Raw genomic sequence first — 16,275 nt, 5'->3', positions numbered from 1 at the left:
AGAGCAGGCCACTGTCCATATAGTTTAATATCATTGCAGTGTTAAGAGAGCAGGCCACTGTCCATATAGTTTAATATCATTGCAGTGTTAAGAGAGCAGGCCACTGTCCATATAGTTTAATATCATTGCAGTGTTAGGAGAGCAGGCCACTGTCCATATAGTTTAATATCATTGCAGTGTTAAGAGAGCAGGCCACTGTCCATATAGTTTAATATCATTGCAGTGTTAGGAGAGCAGGGCACTGTCCATATAGTTTAATATCATTGCAGTGTTAAGAGAGCAGGGCACTGTTCATATAGTTTAATATCATTGCAGTGTTAGGAGAGCAGGGCACTGTCCATATAGTTTAATATCATTGCAGTGTTAGGAGAGCAGGGCACTGTCCATATAGTTTAATATCATTGCAGTGTTAGCAGAGCAGGGCACTGTCCATATAGTTTAATATCATTGCAGTGTTAGGAGAGCAGGCCACTGTCCATATAGTTTAATATCATTGCAGTGTTAAGAGAGCAGGCCACTGTCCATATAGTTTAATATCATTGCAGTGTTAAGAGAGCAGGCCACTGTCCATATAGTTTAATATCATTGCAGTGTTAAGAGAGCAGGCCACTGTCCATATAGTTTAATATCATTGCAGTGTTAAGAGAGCAGGCCACTGTCCATATAGTTTAATATCATTGCAGTGTTAGGAGAGCAGGCCACTGTCCATATAGTTTAATATCATTGCAGTGTTAGCAGAGCAGGGCACTGTCCATATAGTTTAATATCATTGTGGTGTTAGGAGAGCAGGTCACTGTCCATATAGTTTAATATCATTGCAGTGTTAGGAGAGCAGGTCACTGTCCATATAGTTTAATATCATTGCAGTGTTAGCAGAGCAGGGCACTGTCCATATAGTTTAATATCATTGCAGTGTTAGCAGAGCAGGGCACTGTCCATATAGTTTAATATCATTGTGGTGTTAGGAGAGCAGGGCACTGTCCATATAGTTTAATATCATTGCAGTGTTAAGAGAGCAGGCCACTGTCCATATAGTTTAATATCATTGCAGTGTTAGGAGAGCAGGCCACTGTCCATATAGTTTAATATCATTGCAGTGTTAAGAGAGCAGGCCACTGTCCATATAGTTTAATATCATTGCAGTGTTAAGAGAGCAGGGCACTGTCCATATAGTTTAATATCATTGCAGTGTTAAGAGAGCAGGCCACTGTCCATATAGTTTAATATCATTGCAGTGTTAAGAGAGCAGGCCACTGTCCATATAGTTTAATATCATTGCAGTGTTAAGAGAGCAGGCCACTGTCCATATAGTTTAATATCATTGCAGTGTTAAGAGAGCAGGCCACTGTCCATATAGTTTAATATCATTGCAGTGTTAGGAGAGCAGGCCACTGTCCATATAGTTTAATATCATTGCAGTGTTAAGAGAGCAGGCCACTGTCCATATAGTTTAATATCATTGCAGTGTTAGGAGAGCAGGGCACTGTCCATATAGTTTAATATCATTGCAGTGTTAGGAGAGCAGGGCACTGTTCATATAGTTTAATATCATTGCAGTGTTAGGAGAGCAGGGCACTGTCCATATAGTTTAATATCATTGCAGTGTTAGGAGAGCAGGGCACTGTCCATATAGTTTAATATCATTGCAGTGTTAGCAGAGCAGGGCACTGTCCATATAGTTTAATATCATTGTGGTGTTAGGAGAGCAGGGCACTGTCCATATAGTTTAATATCATTGCAGTGTTAAGAGAGCAGGGCACTGTCCATATAGTTTAATATCATTGCGGTGTTAGGGAGAGCAGGGCACTGTCCATATAGTTTAATATCATTGTGGTGTTAGGAGAGCAGGGCACTGTTCATATAGTTTAATATCATTGCAGTGTTAGCAGAGCAGGGCACTGTCCATATAGTTTAATATCATTGTGGTGTTAGGAGAGCAGGTCACTGTCCATATAGTTTAATATCATTGCAGTGTTAGGAGAGCAGGTCACTGTCCATATAGTTTAATATCATTGCAGTGTTAGCAGAGCAGGGCACTGTCCATATAGTTTAATATCATTGCAGTGTTAGCAGAGCAGGGCACTGTCCATATAGTTTAATATCATTGTGGTGTTAGGAGAGCAGGCCACTGTCCATATAGTTTAATATCATTGTGGTGTTAGGAGAGCAGGTCACTGTCCATATAGTTTAATATCATTGCAGTGTTAGGAGAGCAGGCCACTGTCCATATAGTTTAATATCATTGCAGTGTTAGCAGAGCAGGGCACTGTCCATATAGTTTAATATCATTGTGGTGTTAGGAGAGCAGGTCACTGTCCATATAGTTTAATATCATTGCAGTGTTAGGAGAGCAGGTCACTGTCAATATAGTTTAATATCATTGCAGTGTTAGCAGAGCAGGGCACTGTCCATATAGTTTAATATCATTGCAGTGTTAGCAGAGCAGGGCACTGTCCATATAGTTTAATATCATTGTGGTGTTAGGAGAGCAGGGCACTGTCCATATAGTTTAATATCATTGCAGTGTTAAGAGAGCAGGCCACTGTCCATATAGTTTAATATCATTGCAGTGTTAAGAGAGCAGGGCACTGTCCATATAGTTTAATATCATTGCAGTGTTAAGAGAGCAGGCCACTGTCCATATAGTTTAATATCATTGCAGTGTTAAGAGAGCAGGCCACTGTCCATATAGTTTAATATCATTGCAGTGTTAAGAGAGCAGGCCACTGTCCATATAGTTTAATATCATTGCAGTGTTAAGAGAGCAGGCCACTGTCCATATAGTTTAATATCATTGCAGTGTTAAGAGAGCAGGCCACTGTCCATATAGTTTAATATCATTGCAGTGTTAAGAGAGCAGGCCACTGTCCATATAGTTTAATATCATTGCAGTGTTAGGAGAGCAGGCCACTGTCCATATAGTTTAATATCATTGCAGTGTTAAGAGAGCAGGCCACTGTCCATATAGTTTAATATCATTGCAGTGTTAAGAGAGCAGGCCACTGTCCATATAGTTTAATATCATTGCAGTGTTAAGAGAGCAGGCCACTGTCCATATAGTTTAATATCATTGCAGTGTTAAGAGAGCAGGCCACTGTCCATATAGTTTAATATCATTGCAGTGTTAAGAGAGCAGGCCACTGTCCATATAGTTTAATATCATTGCAGTGTTAGGAGAGCAGGCCACTGTCCATATAGTTTAATATCATTGCAGTGTTAAGAGAGCAGGCCACTGTCCATATAGTTTAATATCATTGCAGTGTTAAGAGAGCAGGCCACTGTCCATATAGTTTAATATCATTGCAGTGTTAAGAGAGCAGGCCACTGTCCATATAGTTTAATATCATTGCAGTGTTAAGAGAGCAGGCCACTGTCCATATAGTTTAATATCATTGCAGTGTTAGGAGAGCAGGCCACTGTCCATATAGTTTAATATCATTGCAGTGTTAGCAGAGCAGGGCACTGTCCATATAGTTTAATATCATTGTGGTGTTAGGAGAGCAGGTCACTGTCCATATAGTTTAATATCATTGCAGTGTTAGGAGAGCAGGTCACTGTCCATATAGTTTAATATCATTGCAGTGTTAGCAGAGCAGGGCACTGTCCATATAGTTTAATATCATTGCAGTGTTAGCAGAGCAGGGCACTGTCCATATAGTTTAATATCATTGTGGTGTTAGGAGAGCAGGGCACTGTCCATATAGTTTAATATCATTGCAGTGTTAAGAGAGCAGGCCACTGTCCATATAGTTTAATATCATTGCAGTGTTAGGAGAGCAGGCCACTGTCCATATAGTTTAATATCATTGCAGTGTTAAGAGAGCAGGCCACTGTCCATATAGTTTAATATCATTGCAGTGTTAAGAGAGCAGGGCACTGTCCATATAGTTTAATATCATTGCAGTGTTAAGAGAGCAGGCCACTGTCCATATAGTTTAATATCATTGCAGTGTTAAGAGAGCAGGCCACTGTCCATATAGTTTAATATCATTGCAGTGTTAAGAGAGCAGGCCACTGTCCATATAGTTTAATATCATTGCAGTGTTAAGAGAGCAGGCCACTGTCCATATAGTTTAATATCATTGCAGTGTTAGGAGAGCAGGCCACTGTCCATATAGTTTAATATCATTGCAGTGTTAAGAGAGCAGGCCACTGTCCATATAGTTTAATATCATTGCAGTGTTAGGAGAGCAGGGCACTGTCCATATAGTTTAATATCATTGCAGTGTTAGGAGAGCAGGGCACTGTTCATATAGTTTAATATCATTGCAGTGTTAGGAGAGCAGGGCACTGTCCATATAGTTTAATATCATTGCAGTGTTAGGAGAGCAGGGCACTGTCCATATAGTTTAATATCATTGCAGTGTTAGCAGAGCAGGGCACTGTCCATATAGTTTAATATCATTGTGGTGTTAAGAGAGCAGGGCACTGTCCATATAGTTTAATATCATTGCAGTGTTAAGAGAGCAGGTCACTGTCCATATAGTTTAATATCATTGCAGTGTTAGCAGAGCAGGGCACTGTCCATATAGTTTAATATCATTGCAGTGTTAAGAGAGCAGGCCACTGTCCGTATAGTTTAATATCATTGCAGTGTTAGGAGAGCAGGCCACTGTCCATATAGTTTAATATCATTGCGGTGTTAGGAGAGCAGGTCACTGTCCATATAGTTTAATATCATTGCAGTGTTAGGAGAGCAGGGCACTGTCCATATAGTTTAATATCATTGCAGTGTTAGGAGAGCAGGTCACTGTCCATATAGTTTAATATCATTGCAGTGTTAGGAGAGCAGGCCACTGTCCATATAGTTTAATATCATTGCAGTGTTAGGAGAGCAGGCCACTGTCCATATAGTTTAATATCATTGCAGTGTTAGCAGAGCAGGGCACTGTCCATATAGTTTAATATCATTGCAGTGTTAGCAGAGCAGGGCACTGTCCATATAGTTTAATATCATTGTGGTGTTAGGAGAGCAGGCCACTGTCCATATAGTTTAATATCATTGTGGTGTTAGGAGAGCAGGTCACTGTCCATATAGTTTAATATCATTGCAGTGTTAGGAGAGCAGGTCACTGTCCATATAGTTTAATATCATTGTGGTGTTAAGAGAGCAGGCCACTGTCCATATAGTTTAATATCATTGCAGTGTTAGGAGAGCAGGCCACTGTCCATATAGTTTAATATCATTGCGGTGTTAGGAGAGCAGGTCACTGTCCATATAGTTTAATATCATTGCAGTGTTAGGAGAGCAGGGCACTGTCCATATAGTTTAATATCATTGCAGTGTTAGGAGAGCAGGTCACTGTCCATATAGTTTAATATCATTGCAGTGTTAGGAGAGCAGGCCACTGTCCATATAGTTTAATATCATTGCAGTGTTAGGAGAGCAGGCCACTGTCCATATAGTTTAATATCATTGCAGTGTTAGCAGAGCAGGGCACTGTCCATATAGTTTAATATCATTGCAGTGTTAGCAGAGCAGGGCACTGTCCATATAGTTTAATATCATTGCGGTGTTAGGAGAGCAGGCCACTGTCCATATAGTTTAATATCATTGTGGTGTTAGGAGAGCAGGTCACTGTCCATATAGTTTAATATCATTGCAGTGTTAGGAGAGCAGGTCACTGTCCATATAGTTTAATATCATTGTGGTGTTAGGAGAGCAGGTCACTGTCCATATAGTTTAATATCATTGCAGTGTTAGGGAGAGCAGGCCACTGTCCATATAGTTTAATATCATTGCAGTGTTAGGAGAGCAGGGCACTGTCCATATAGTTTAATATCATTGCAGTGTTAGGAGAGCAGGTCACTGTCCATATAGTTTAATATCATTGTGGTGTTAGGAGAGCAGGCCACTGTCCATATATTTTAATATCATTGCAGTGTTAGGAGAGCAGGGCACTGTCCATATATTTTAATATCATTGCAGTGTTAGCAGAGCAGGGCACTGTCCATATATTTTAATATCATTGCAGTGTTAGCAGAGCAGGTCACTGTCCATATAGTTTAATATCATTGTGGTGTTAGGAGAGCAGGCCACTGTCCATATAGTTTAATATCATTGTGGTGTTAGGAGAGCAGGTCACTGTCCATATAGTTTAATATCATTGCAGTGTTAAGAGAGCAGGGCACTGTCCATATAGTTTAATATCATTGCAGTGTTAAGAGAGCAGGGCACTGTCCATATAGTTTAATATCATTGCAGTGTTAAGAGAGCAGGGCACTGTCCATATAGTTTAATATCATTGTGGTGTTAAGAGAGCAGGGCACTGTCCATATAGTTTAATATCATTGCAGTGTTAGGAGAGCAGGTCACTGTCCATATAGTTTAATATCATTGTGGTGTTAGGAGAGCAGGGCACTGTCCATATAGTTTAATATCATTGCAGTGTTAGGAGAGCAGGCCACTGTCCATATAGTTTAATATCATTGCAGTGTTAGGAGAGCAGGGCACTGTCCATATAGTTTAATATCATTGCAGTGTTAGGAGAGCAGGTCACTGTCCATATAGTTTAATATCATTGTGGTGTTAGGAGAGCAGGGCACTGTCCATATAGTTTAATATCATTGCAGTGTTAGGAGAGCAGGCCACTGTCCATATAGTTTAATATCATTGCAGTGTTAAGAGAGCAGGTCACTGTCCATATAAACTCAGCAAAAATAAATAAACGTCCTCTCACTGTCAACTGCGTTTATTTTCAGCAAACTTAACGTGTAAATATTTGTATGAACATAAGATTCAACAACTGAGACATAAACTGAACAAGTTCCACAGACATGTGACTAATAGAAATGGAATAATGTGTCCCTGAACAAAGGGGGGGGGGGCAAAATCAAAAGTAACAGTCAGTATCTGCTGTGGCCACCAGCTGCATTATGTACTGCAGTGCATCTCCTCCTCATGGACTGCACCAGATTTGCCAGTTCTTGCTGAGTGAGATGTTACCCCACTCTTCCACCAAGGCACCTGCAAGTTCCCGGACATTTCTGGGGGGAATGGCCCTAGCCCTCATCCGCCGATGCAACAGGTCCCAGACGTGCTCAATGGGATTGAGATCCGGGCTCTTCATTGACCATGGCAGAACACTGACATTCCTGTCTTGCAGGAACACAGAACGAGCAGTATGACTGGTGGCATTGTCATGCTGGAGGGTCATGTCAGGATGAGCCTGCAGGAAGGGTACCACATGAGGGAGGAGGATGTCTTCCCTGTAACGCACAGCATTGAGATTGCCTGCAATAACAACAAGCTCAGTCCGATGATGCTGTGACACACCGCCCCCAGACCATGACGGACCCTCCACCTCCAAATCGATCCCGCCCCAGAGTACAGGCCTCGGTGTAACTCTCATTCCTTCGACGATAAACACAAATCCGACCATCATCCCTGGTGAGACAAAACTGCTCCTTGTCAGTGAAGAGCACTTTTTGACGGTCCTGTCTGGTCCAGCCACGGTAGGTTTGTGCCCAGAGGCGACGTTGTTGCCGGTGATGTCTGGTGAGGACCTGCCTTACAACAGGCCTACAAGACCTCAGTCCAGCCTCTCTCAGCCTATTGCGGACAGTCTGTGCACTGATGAAGGGATTGTAAATTCCTGGTGTAACTCGGGAAGTTGTTGTTGCCATCCTGCATCTGTCCTGTAGGTGTGATGTTCGGATGTGCCGATCCTGTGCAGGTGTTGTTATACATGGTCTGCCACTGCGAGGACGATCAGCTGTCCATCCTGTCTCCCTGTAGCGCTGTCTTAGGCATCTCACAGTACAGACATTGCATTTTATTGCCCTGACCATATATGCAGTCCTCATGCGTCCTTGCAGCATGCCTAAGGCACATTCAAGCAGATGAGCAGGGACCCTGAGCATCTTTATTTTGGTGTTTTTCAGTCAGTGGAAAGGCCTCTTTAGTGCCCTAAGTTTTCATAACTGTGACCTTAATTGCCTACCTGTAAGCTGTTAGTGTCTTACCGACCGTTCCACAGGTGCATGTTCATTAATTGTTTATGGTTCATTGAACAAGCATAGGAAACAGTGTTTAAACCCTTTACAATGAAGATCTGTAAAGTTATTTGATTTTTACAAATTATCTTTGAAAGACAGGGTCCTGAAAAAGGGAGTTTCTTTTTTTTGCTGAGTTTAGATGTATATAATGAACAGATACTGTCTATACTCTTCCTACCCCAAGATGACCAAGTCCTGTGTAACAATACATTATACAGTTTACAGTACCAGTCAAAAGTTTGGACACACCTACTTTTTTATTTATTTTTACTATTTTCTACATTGTAGAATAATAGTGAAGACATCAAAACTATGAAATCACACATATGGAATCATGTAGTAACCAAAAAAAGTGCTAAACAAATCAAAATATATTTGATATATTCTTCTTCAAAGTTGCCACCCTTCACCTTGATGACAGCTTACAAGGAGCAAATGTGTAAAAACCCTCAGCCTGGACTGTCCTCCTCAGACTGGACTGTCCCCTCTTGCGCCAAGGAATTGCTAGCTTTGCAGTGGCGCTGACTGGTAAAACGATTCAGGAGGTCACGTGTGCTATCGAGACAGAGAAGTCCTGGGTTTGATCCTCGGTGTGAACCAGGCCGAAGTGGCAAGCAGTGACCATTACATTTACACATTTCACTTCACACGTCCACAAATTTACTGAATGAAAGAAAAACGACTAAATTCAAGAAATGCAAATGATATGAATCTATTGAATACTTTCCGTTAAATATCCAAATCATAATGAGCGTTGAGGGTTTGTATCAGATCAAAGGTAATAATTAAATACATTCTGATTTGAGCTAAAATAAAAATAGGCCAATTTTTTTTGACAAGCTAATATACACCGAGTATACAAAAACATTAAGAACACCTGTCTTTCCATGACATAGACTGACCAGGTGAATCCAGGTGAAAGCTTTGATCCCTTATTGAGCTCACCAATATATTATACACAGGCAGTTAGGAAAGCTAAAGCTTTTTCAAACAGGAATGTGCATCGAATAGCCCCCGCGATATGCAACTTTTCAGGGAGTTTAGGAACCCATATACACAGGCAGTTAGGAAGGAAAGCTAAGGCTAGCTTTTTCAAACAGAAATGTGCATCCTGTAGTACAAACTCACAAAAGTTCTGGAACACTATAAAGTCCATGGAGAATAAGAGCACCTCCTCCCAGCTGCCCACTGCACTGAGGCTAGGAAACACTGTCACCACCGATAAATCCACAATAATTGAGAATTTCAATAAGCATTTTTCTACGGCTGGCCATGCATTCCACTTGGCTACCCCTACCCCGGTCAACAGCCCTGCACTCCTCACAGCAACTCACCCAAACCTCCCTCACTTCACCTTCACCCCAATCCAGATAGCTGATGTTCTGAAAGAGCTGCAAAATCTGGACCCCTACAAATCAGCTGGGCTAGACAATCTGGACCCTCTCTTTCTTAAATTATCTGCTGAAATTGTTGCAACCCCTATTACTAGCCTGTTCATCCTCTCTTTCGTATCGTCTGAGATTCCCACAGATTGGAAAGCAGCTGCGGTCATCCCCCTCTTCAAAGGGGGGGACACTCTAGACCCAAACTGCTACAGACCTATATCTATTCTACCCTGCCCTTCTAAGGTCTTCGAAAGCTAAGTTAACAAACAGATTACCGACCACTTCGAATCTCACCGTACCTTCTCCGCTATGCAATCTGGTTTCAGAGCTGGTCATGGGTGCACCTCAGCCACGCTCAAGGTCCTAAACGATATTATAACCGCCATCGATAAGAGACATTACTGTGCAGCCCTATTCATCGACCTGGCTAAGGCTTCGACTCTGTCAATCACAACATTCTTATTGGCAGACTCAACAGCCTTGGTTTCTCAAATGATTGCCAACCGTTTTGTCACCAAAGCCCCATATACCACTGCGACCTGTATGCTCTCGTTGGCTGGCCCTCGCTTCATACTCGTCGCCAAACCCACTGGCTCCAGGTCATCTACAAGTCTCAGCTAGGTAAAGCAGATCACTGCATCTGTAAATAGCCCATCTGTAAATAGCCCATCCAATCTACCTCATCCCCACACTGTATTTATTTATCTTGCTCCCTTGCACCCCAGTATCTGTACTTGCACATTCATCTTCTGCACACTCTACCATTCCAGTGTTTAATTGCTATATTGTAATTACTTTTCCACCATGGTCTATTTATTATCACTGTATATAGATTTGTCTACTGTATTATTGATTGTATGTTTGTTTATTCCATGTGTAACTCTGTGTTGTTGTATGTGCCGAACTGCTGTGCTTTATCTTGGCCAGGTCGCAGTTGTAAATGAGAACTTGTTCTCAACAGGCTGTTCTATGTGTAGTGTGTTCTATGTGTAGTGTGTTCTATGTGTAGTGTGTTCTATGTGTTCTATGTGTAGTGTGTTCTATGTGTAGTGTATTCTATGTGTAGTGTGTTCTATGTGTAGTGTGTTCTATGTGTAGTGTGTTCTATGTGTTCTATGTGTAGTGTGTTCTATGTGTAGTGTGTTCTATGTGTTCTATGTGTAGTGTGTTCTATGTGTAGTGTGTTCTATGTGTAGTGTGTTCTATGTGTTCTATGTGTAGTGTGTTCTATGTGTAGTGTGTTCTATGTGTAGTGTGTTCTATGTGTTCTATGTGTAGTGTGTTCTATGTGTAGTGTGTTCTATGTGTAGTGTGTTCTATGTGTAGTGTGTTCTATGTGTTGTGTGTTCTATGTGTTCTATGTGTAGTGTGTTCTATGTGTAGTGTGTTCTATGTGTTCTATGTGTAGTGTGTTCTATGTGTAGTGTGTTCTATGTGTAGTGTGTTCTATGTGTTCTATGTGTAGTGTGTTCTATGTGTAGTGTGTTCTATGTGTAGTGTGTTCTATGTGTTGTGTGTTTAATGGGTTGTGTGTGTTCTGTTACCTGGTTAAATAAAGGTGAAATAAAAAAATAAAAACGTGTTAAATCCACTTCAATCAGTTTATATGATATGGAGGACACAGGTTAACGAAAACCTTTTAAACCTGGATTGTGTGTATGCTCCATTCAGAGGGCGAATGGGCAAGACAAAAGATGTAATTGCCTTTGAACTGGGTATAGTAGTAGGTGCCAGGCTGGGTTTTTCAAGCTCAACAGTATCCCATGCGTATCAAGAATGGCCCACTACCTAAAGTGCAGACATCCAGCCAACTTGACACAACTATGGGAAGCATTGGAGTCAACATAGGCCAGCATCCCTGTAGAAGGCTTTCAACACCGTTTAGTCCATGCCCCGATGAATGGAGGCTGTTCTGAGGGCAAAATGTGTGTGGGGGGGTGCAACTCAATATTAGGAAGGTGATACTAATGTTTGGTGTACTCAGTGTACAATATGATTTCATGTGGCTTGAAGAAAAAACACATTCTAAGTCAAAAACTCAAGTCGGAACACAGTCTCTCTATTCTCTCATGTGATTTCAGGTCCTCTGACCGGGAAAATGTCTTTCCGCAATGAGAGCAGTGGTATGTCTTCTCCTCCTCTTCCTTCCCCTCCTGTGTATTAGTATGTTTATCTCGATGTATTCTCACATGCAATTTCAGGTTCTTTGAACCAGTAAATCTCTTTCCACACTGGGAGCACTGGAAGGGCTTTTCTCCCGTGTGTATTCTCTCATGTGATTTCAGGTTCCCTAACTGGTTATAAGTCATTCCACATTGGGAGCATTGGTAAGGCTTCTCTCCGGAGTGTATTCTCTTGTGTGTTTTCAGGTACCCTAACGTAGTAAATCTCTTTCCACACTGAGAGCATTGGCAGGTCTTCCTCCCTGCTGTATGTATTTCTTCATGCTTATTCAGGTACCTTAACCAGGTAAAACTCTTTCCACACTTGGAACATTTAAACGGCCTTTCTGCAGTGTGTGTCCTCTCATGCTGTTTCAGGTTCCCTAACATGGTAAATCTCTTTCCACACTGGGAGCATGGGTAGGGCTTCTCCCCTGTGTGTGTTCTCTTATGGTGTCTAAGGTGCCCTAACCACCAAAAACTCTTTCCACATTGGGAGCAGTGATGTTGTCTCGCTGGTTTGGACGTCTCTGTGTCCGGTGACACTGAAGGACTCTTCCCGCTGTCAGAGTGAGAATCTGGTCTCTCTCCTGCCAAAGACAAACAGAGTATTTAGCTAAATACTAATCAGAGACCTGAATAAGACCTCCACATGATAAAACGGTCTTCCTATGAGGTTTAATCTAGACTAGATCCCTCAATAAAATACTGAGTATTTAGTTAAACAGAGACCTGAATGAAACCTCCACATGATAAAACTGTCTTCATATGAGGTTTAATCCAGACTGGTGAGGGCAGTTTTATTTATTTTTTAAAACTTGGTGGCCTATAAAATACAAATAATAACACCATTCTAGAACCTAGAATGGCCGATTGACCTTTGACCTCTGTTCTAGGACCACTACCCATGTTTTAGTACTTAGAAATGAAACTATTGTGAACCCGAAAACATTACTATATTGAAATTGTTACACGACTTGTCATTTAGAAGACTCTCTTATCAAAGATCAATTAGGGTTAAGTACCTTGCTCAAGGGCACATTGATATATTTTTCACCTAGTTGTCTTGGGGATTCGAACCAGCAACCTTTTGGTTACTAGCCCAACGCTCTTAACCTGAAGCGAATGATGGACAAGACTCTGTCCAGGACTCTATATTTAATGCTCCACTCCATCCACAGCGACTGATGGACAAGACTCTATCCAGGACTCTATATTTAATGCTCCACTCCATCCACAGCAACTGATGGACAAGACTCTATCCAGGACTCTATATTTAATGTTCCACTCCATCCACAGCAACTGATGGACAAGACTCTATCCAGGACTCTATATTTAATGCTCCACTCCATCCACAGCAACTGATGGACAAGACTCTATCCAGGACTCTATATTTAATGTTCCCCTCCATCCACAGCAACTGATGGACAAGACTCTATCCAGGACTCTATATTTAATGCTCCACTCCATCCACAGCAACTGATGGACAAGACTCTGTCCAGGACTCTACATGTATCAAACCCATTTTCCTGGTGGCCCCCCACTCGTTGCATCTTTAATAATCTCTACAGTTCCATCAATACTTTAACAATCTCTACAGTTCCATCAATACTTTAAACTATTTATTTGAAGTTTTTCTATACAGTTTAATATTTGTAGCTACTTCAGTAAATACCTGCAGTCAACTTGCGCAATGTTAGGAGATAAAACAGAACGCGTATCTCATGTCACCAGTCACATTATTTAACATTCTGAATCTTTAGCGTAGTTCCCCAGAACAGTTGAGCCGGTCACATTATTTTACATTCTGAATCTTTAGCGTAGTTCCCCAGAACAGTTGAGCCGGTCACATTATTTTACATTCTGAATCTTTAGCGTGCTGTGTATTGACAGGGGTCCCGTTTTATATATAGAATGATCAGGGACGTGCAACTATAGTGCAACACATTTGGTGGAAAAATAGCTTAATTTCTATCAGATGACAAAAGAAGTTCAATGCTATTTGGCTGGCAGCCACACAAGTAAATGAGCCTACACCTGCATTGCTTGCTGTTTGGGGTTTTAGGCTGGGTTTCTGTACAGCACTTTGCGATATCAGCTGATGTACGAAGGGCTATATAAATACATTTGATTTGGTTTAATAGATGAAACAACAGGGTCGTTCCATATGAATGAAGTGAGAACCAGTTTAATAGATTAAACAACAGGGTCGTTCCATATGAATGGGGTGAGAACCAGTTACATAGACTAAACAGCTGGGTCGTTCAGTAGAATGCCTGCCCCTTTAGGGTCGTTCCATATGAATGGGGTGAGAACAAGTTAAATAGACTAAACAGCTGGGTCGTTCAGTAGAATGCCCCTTTAAAACTACACTTTAATTCAACAACTGCATAGTTTGTGCCCCTGTTTTTACTTACTGGTGTCAATCAGATGTTCAGTCTCCTCCTCCTCTCCCAAGACATCTTCCTCTTTTATTGAGATATCCTCCTCTTCCACTCTAAAAGGTTCTTCCTCTCCTTTCACTAGAACTTCTTCTTCTTTCAATGTAATAGCCTCCTCCTCTTCCTCTATTATTTTGAAATCTTCTTCCTCCTCTTCTTCTTCTTTCACTGTGACTTCCTCCTCCTTCACTCTGAACACTGCATCCTCTTCTTCCTCTCCTTTCACTCTAATATCCTCCTCTTCTTCACCTTCCTCTCCTTTCACTATAATATCCTCCTCTTCTTCACCTTCGTCTCCTTTCACTCTAACATCCTCCTCTTCTTCTTCTTCTTTTACGATGATGTTCAGCCCCAGAGCTTCTTTCTCCGTCCAGCAGACCACTTCTTTAGAAGTGGTGGAGTAGCTTAGTGAACTCATGGTCGGGGACGTTAACTAGGTAGATAGAATTAACCTTAGGTTAGTTGCTAATGCTAACTTAGGAAGCCACCTACCCGACAAAACAACGTAACAGCTTCCTCTTCCTTCTCCTCTTTCACGGGAGCTTCTTTCTCCGTCCAGCAGACCTCCTCTTTAGAAGGTGGGGGAGTAACTTAGTGAGCTCATGGTCGGGGATGTTAGCTAGCTAGATAGCATTAGCTGTTTAGCGTTAGCTAAAATAGCTAGCTAACTATGTGGAATAAAACAGGTTAACACGTAGACATGTGCGTCTGTTTAAAAAACAAACAGTGTCTAATATACACAGAACGTGTCTCGAATTCGACCATTTCTAGCAAGTTGCCCAAGTTCACCCTTACCAGGCTTGTTGTGAACAAAAGAAGCGTACCGTCCGTCCACTGGTTTATACGTCACACAGCATCCCCCGACATAAAATACACACGTTGCCATCTGCTGACTGGAGTGGGTAATGCATATTTATATATTCACTATTCAACCACATCAAAGAATACATAGATTCGACCCATTTCAAATAAGCAAATGTGCTTTCCAAACATGGCAGAAGGCAATCTAAAACAATGTAGTTAGAAGCTCTGGTTGTGTGCTATCAACTAGTGTCTGTGATGAACTGGTAGTCTCTTCTTCAAATCACAAGCAGTTTCCTTTACACACTTTCCCATCCTCTGGGAATATATTACATATTGTTTTATTAGGTTTTCACCCAAATAAATTCAATTCAATGCTGAGTGATGGCGAGGCATAAATGTTAGGTCCAGTGTACATTTATGAATGTATCTGCAACATACAGTATGTCGTATCATATTACCTTGGTCTACCTTTATAAACGTTAGGTTCAGTGTAGATTTATGAATGAAGCATGGTGGTGGCAGCATCATGCTGTGGGGGTGTTCAATCCATGGTGTAGTCACCCTTACCAAAAGGTATTGCAGTAAGAGTGTATTATAACTGCAGTATGCAGCAAATAATGTATCCAAAATAACACCGTGGACTGTAATTACTGCAGTTTCCAAACGGCAACCTTTGTCAGGGCAGAACCACGTATTTAATTTGTGCTGCAATCTAAATGAAGGAATAGTTATCTTGCAAACTCAGCAGGCTGGTGTGAAGTAGGCATCTCTATTTTATTACATTATTACTTGTCATTCATGTGATCTTTGGTGTGCTTTATCAATGCACAAGCACCTTTTTCACCAATACTATAGATAAAATAGTTATTTATTCATACTCAAGTTTTACTGTGTGTGAAAACATGTAATGTGATCAGTATTTTATATTTAGAAAATTAACACAATTTGATTTATTAATATCAATCTTCCTCAAATTAAATGGGACAAGGACGCAATCTTTGCGAGAGGGAGGAAAACTGATTTTCATTCGTCCTCAACTCGCAGCTCAGACACATGATTCAGGATAAGTGGAGTTAGTCCTGAGTTAGCCTGCCCCAGACCAGGTTAGTCCTGAGTTAGCCTGCCCCAGACCAGGTTAGTCCTGAGTTAGCCTGCCCCAGCCCAGGTTAGTTCTGAAGGATTCCTTACAATAGAAATGTACCTGGCTTAAAGGTGAGCCACATTCGTGTGACTGGTTATCCCGAGTTGAACTCAGAGTTAACCACTAAGTTACCTCGCTAACTCCTCAAACCTAATTCATAGTATAGAGTTCAGGACTAATAACGCCAATATAACTGCATGTTTTACAGAATATGTATTTATTTATATTTTTATCGATTGAGATATAGCTTATATGTCTAGCTACTTCTGAAGCACATGCTGTGCCCTAGAAACGAGTTGATTAAAAATACCAAAAATATTGAGACAAATTAGTCATTTGTGTAA

At 41.2% G+C, this 16,275-nt stretch overlaps 1 protein-coding gene across 1 annotated transcript; it reads right to left on the bottom strand.

Annotated features, from left to right (window-relative positions):
• Positions 1-11,267: 11,267 nt before the first annotated feature.
• On the bottom strand, positions 11,268-14,807 carry LOC116358940 (zinc finger protein 239-like). The gene is made up of 2 exons (XM_031811384.1): positions 13,963-14,807; positions 11,268-12,135 (listed from the first exon to the last, which is right to left on the bottom strand). The coding sequence occupies exons 1-2, from the start codon at positions 14,402-14,404 to the stop codon at positions 11,414-11,416; spliced, it is 1,164 nt and encodes a 387-aa protein (XP_031667244.1). The 5' UTR covers positions 14,405-14,807; the 3' UTR covers positions 11,268-11,413.
• Positions 14,808-16,275: the final 1,468 nt, after the last annotated feature.

This window comes from Oncorhynchus kisutch, unplaced genomic scaffold (genome assembly GCF_002021735.2).
Source record: "Oncorhynchus kisutch isolate 150728-3 unplaced genomic scaffold, Okis_V2 Okis01b-Okis20b_hom, whole genome shotgun sequence".
NCBI lineage: Eukaryota > Metazoa > Chordata > Actinopteri > Salmoniformes > Salmonidae > Oncorhynchus > Oncorhynchus kisutch.
Note: the sequence above shows the minus strand (reverse complement) of the source record. Positions and strands in the feature narration are given on the sequence as shown.

Coding starts and splice junctions, on each gene's coding strand:
- LOC116358940 (XM_031811384.1), bottom strand. CDS start 14,404: ATGAGTTCACTAAGCTACTCCACCACTTCTAAAGAAGTGGTCTGCTGG. Junction 12,136..13,962: donor TGAACATCTGATTGACACCA/GTAAGTAAAAAC, acceptor TGTCTTTGGCAG/GAGAGAGACCAGATTCTCAC.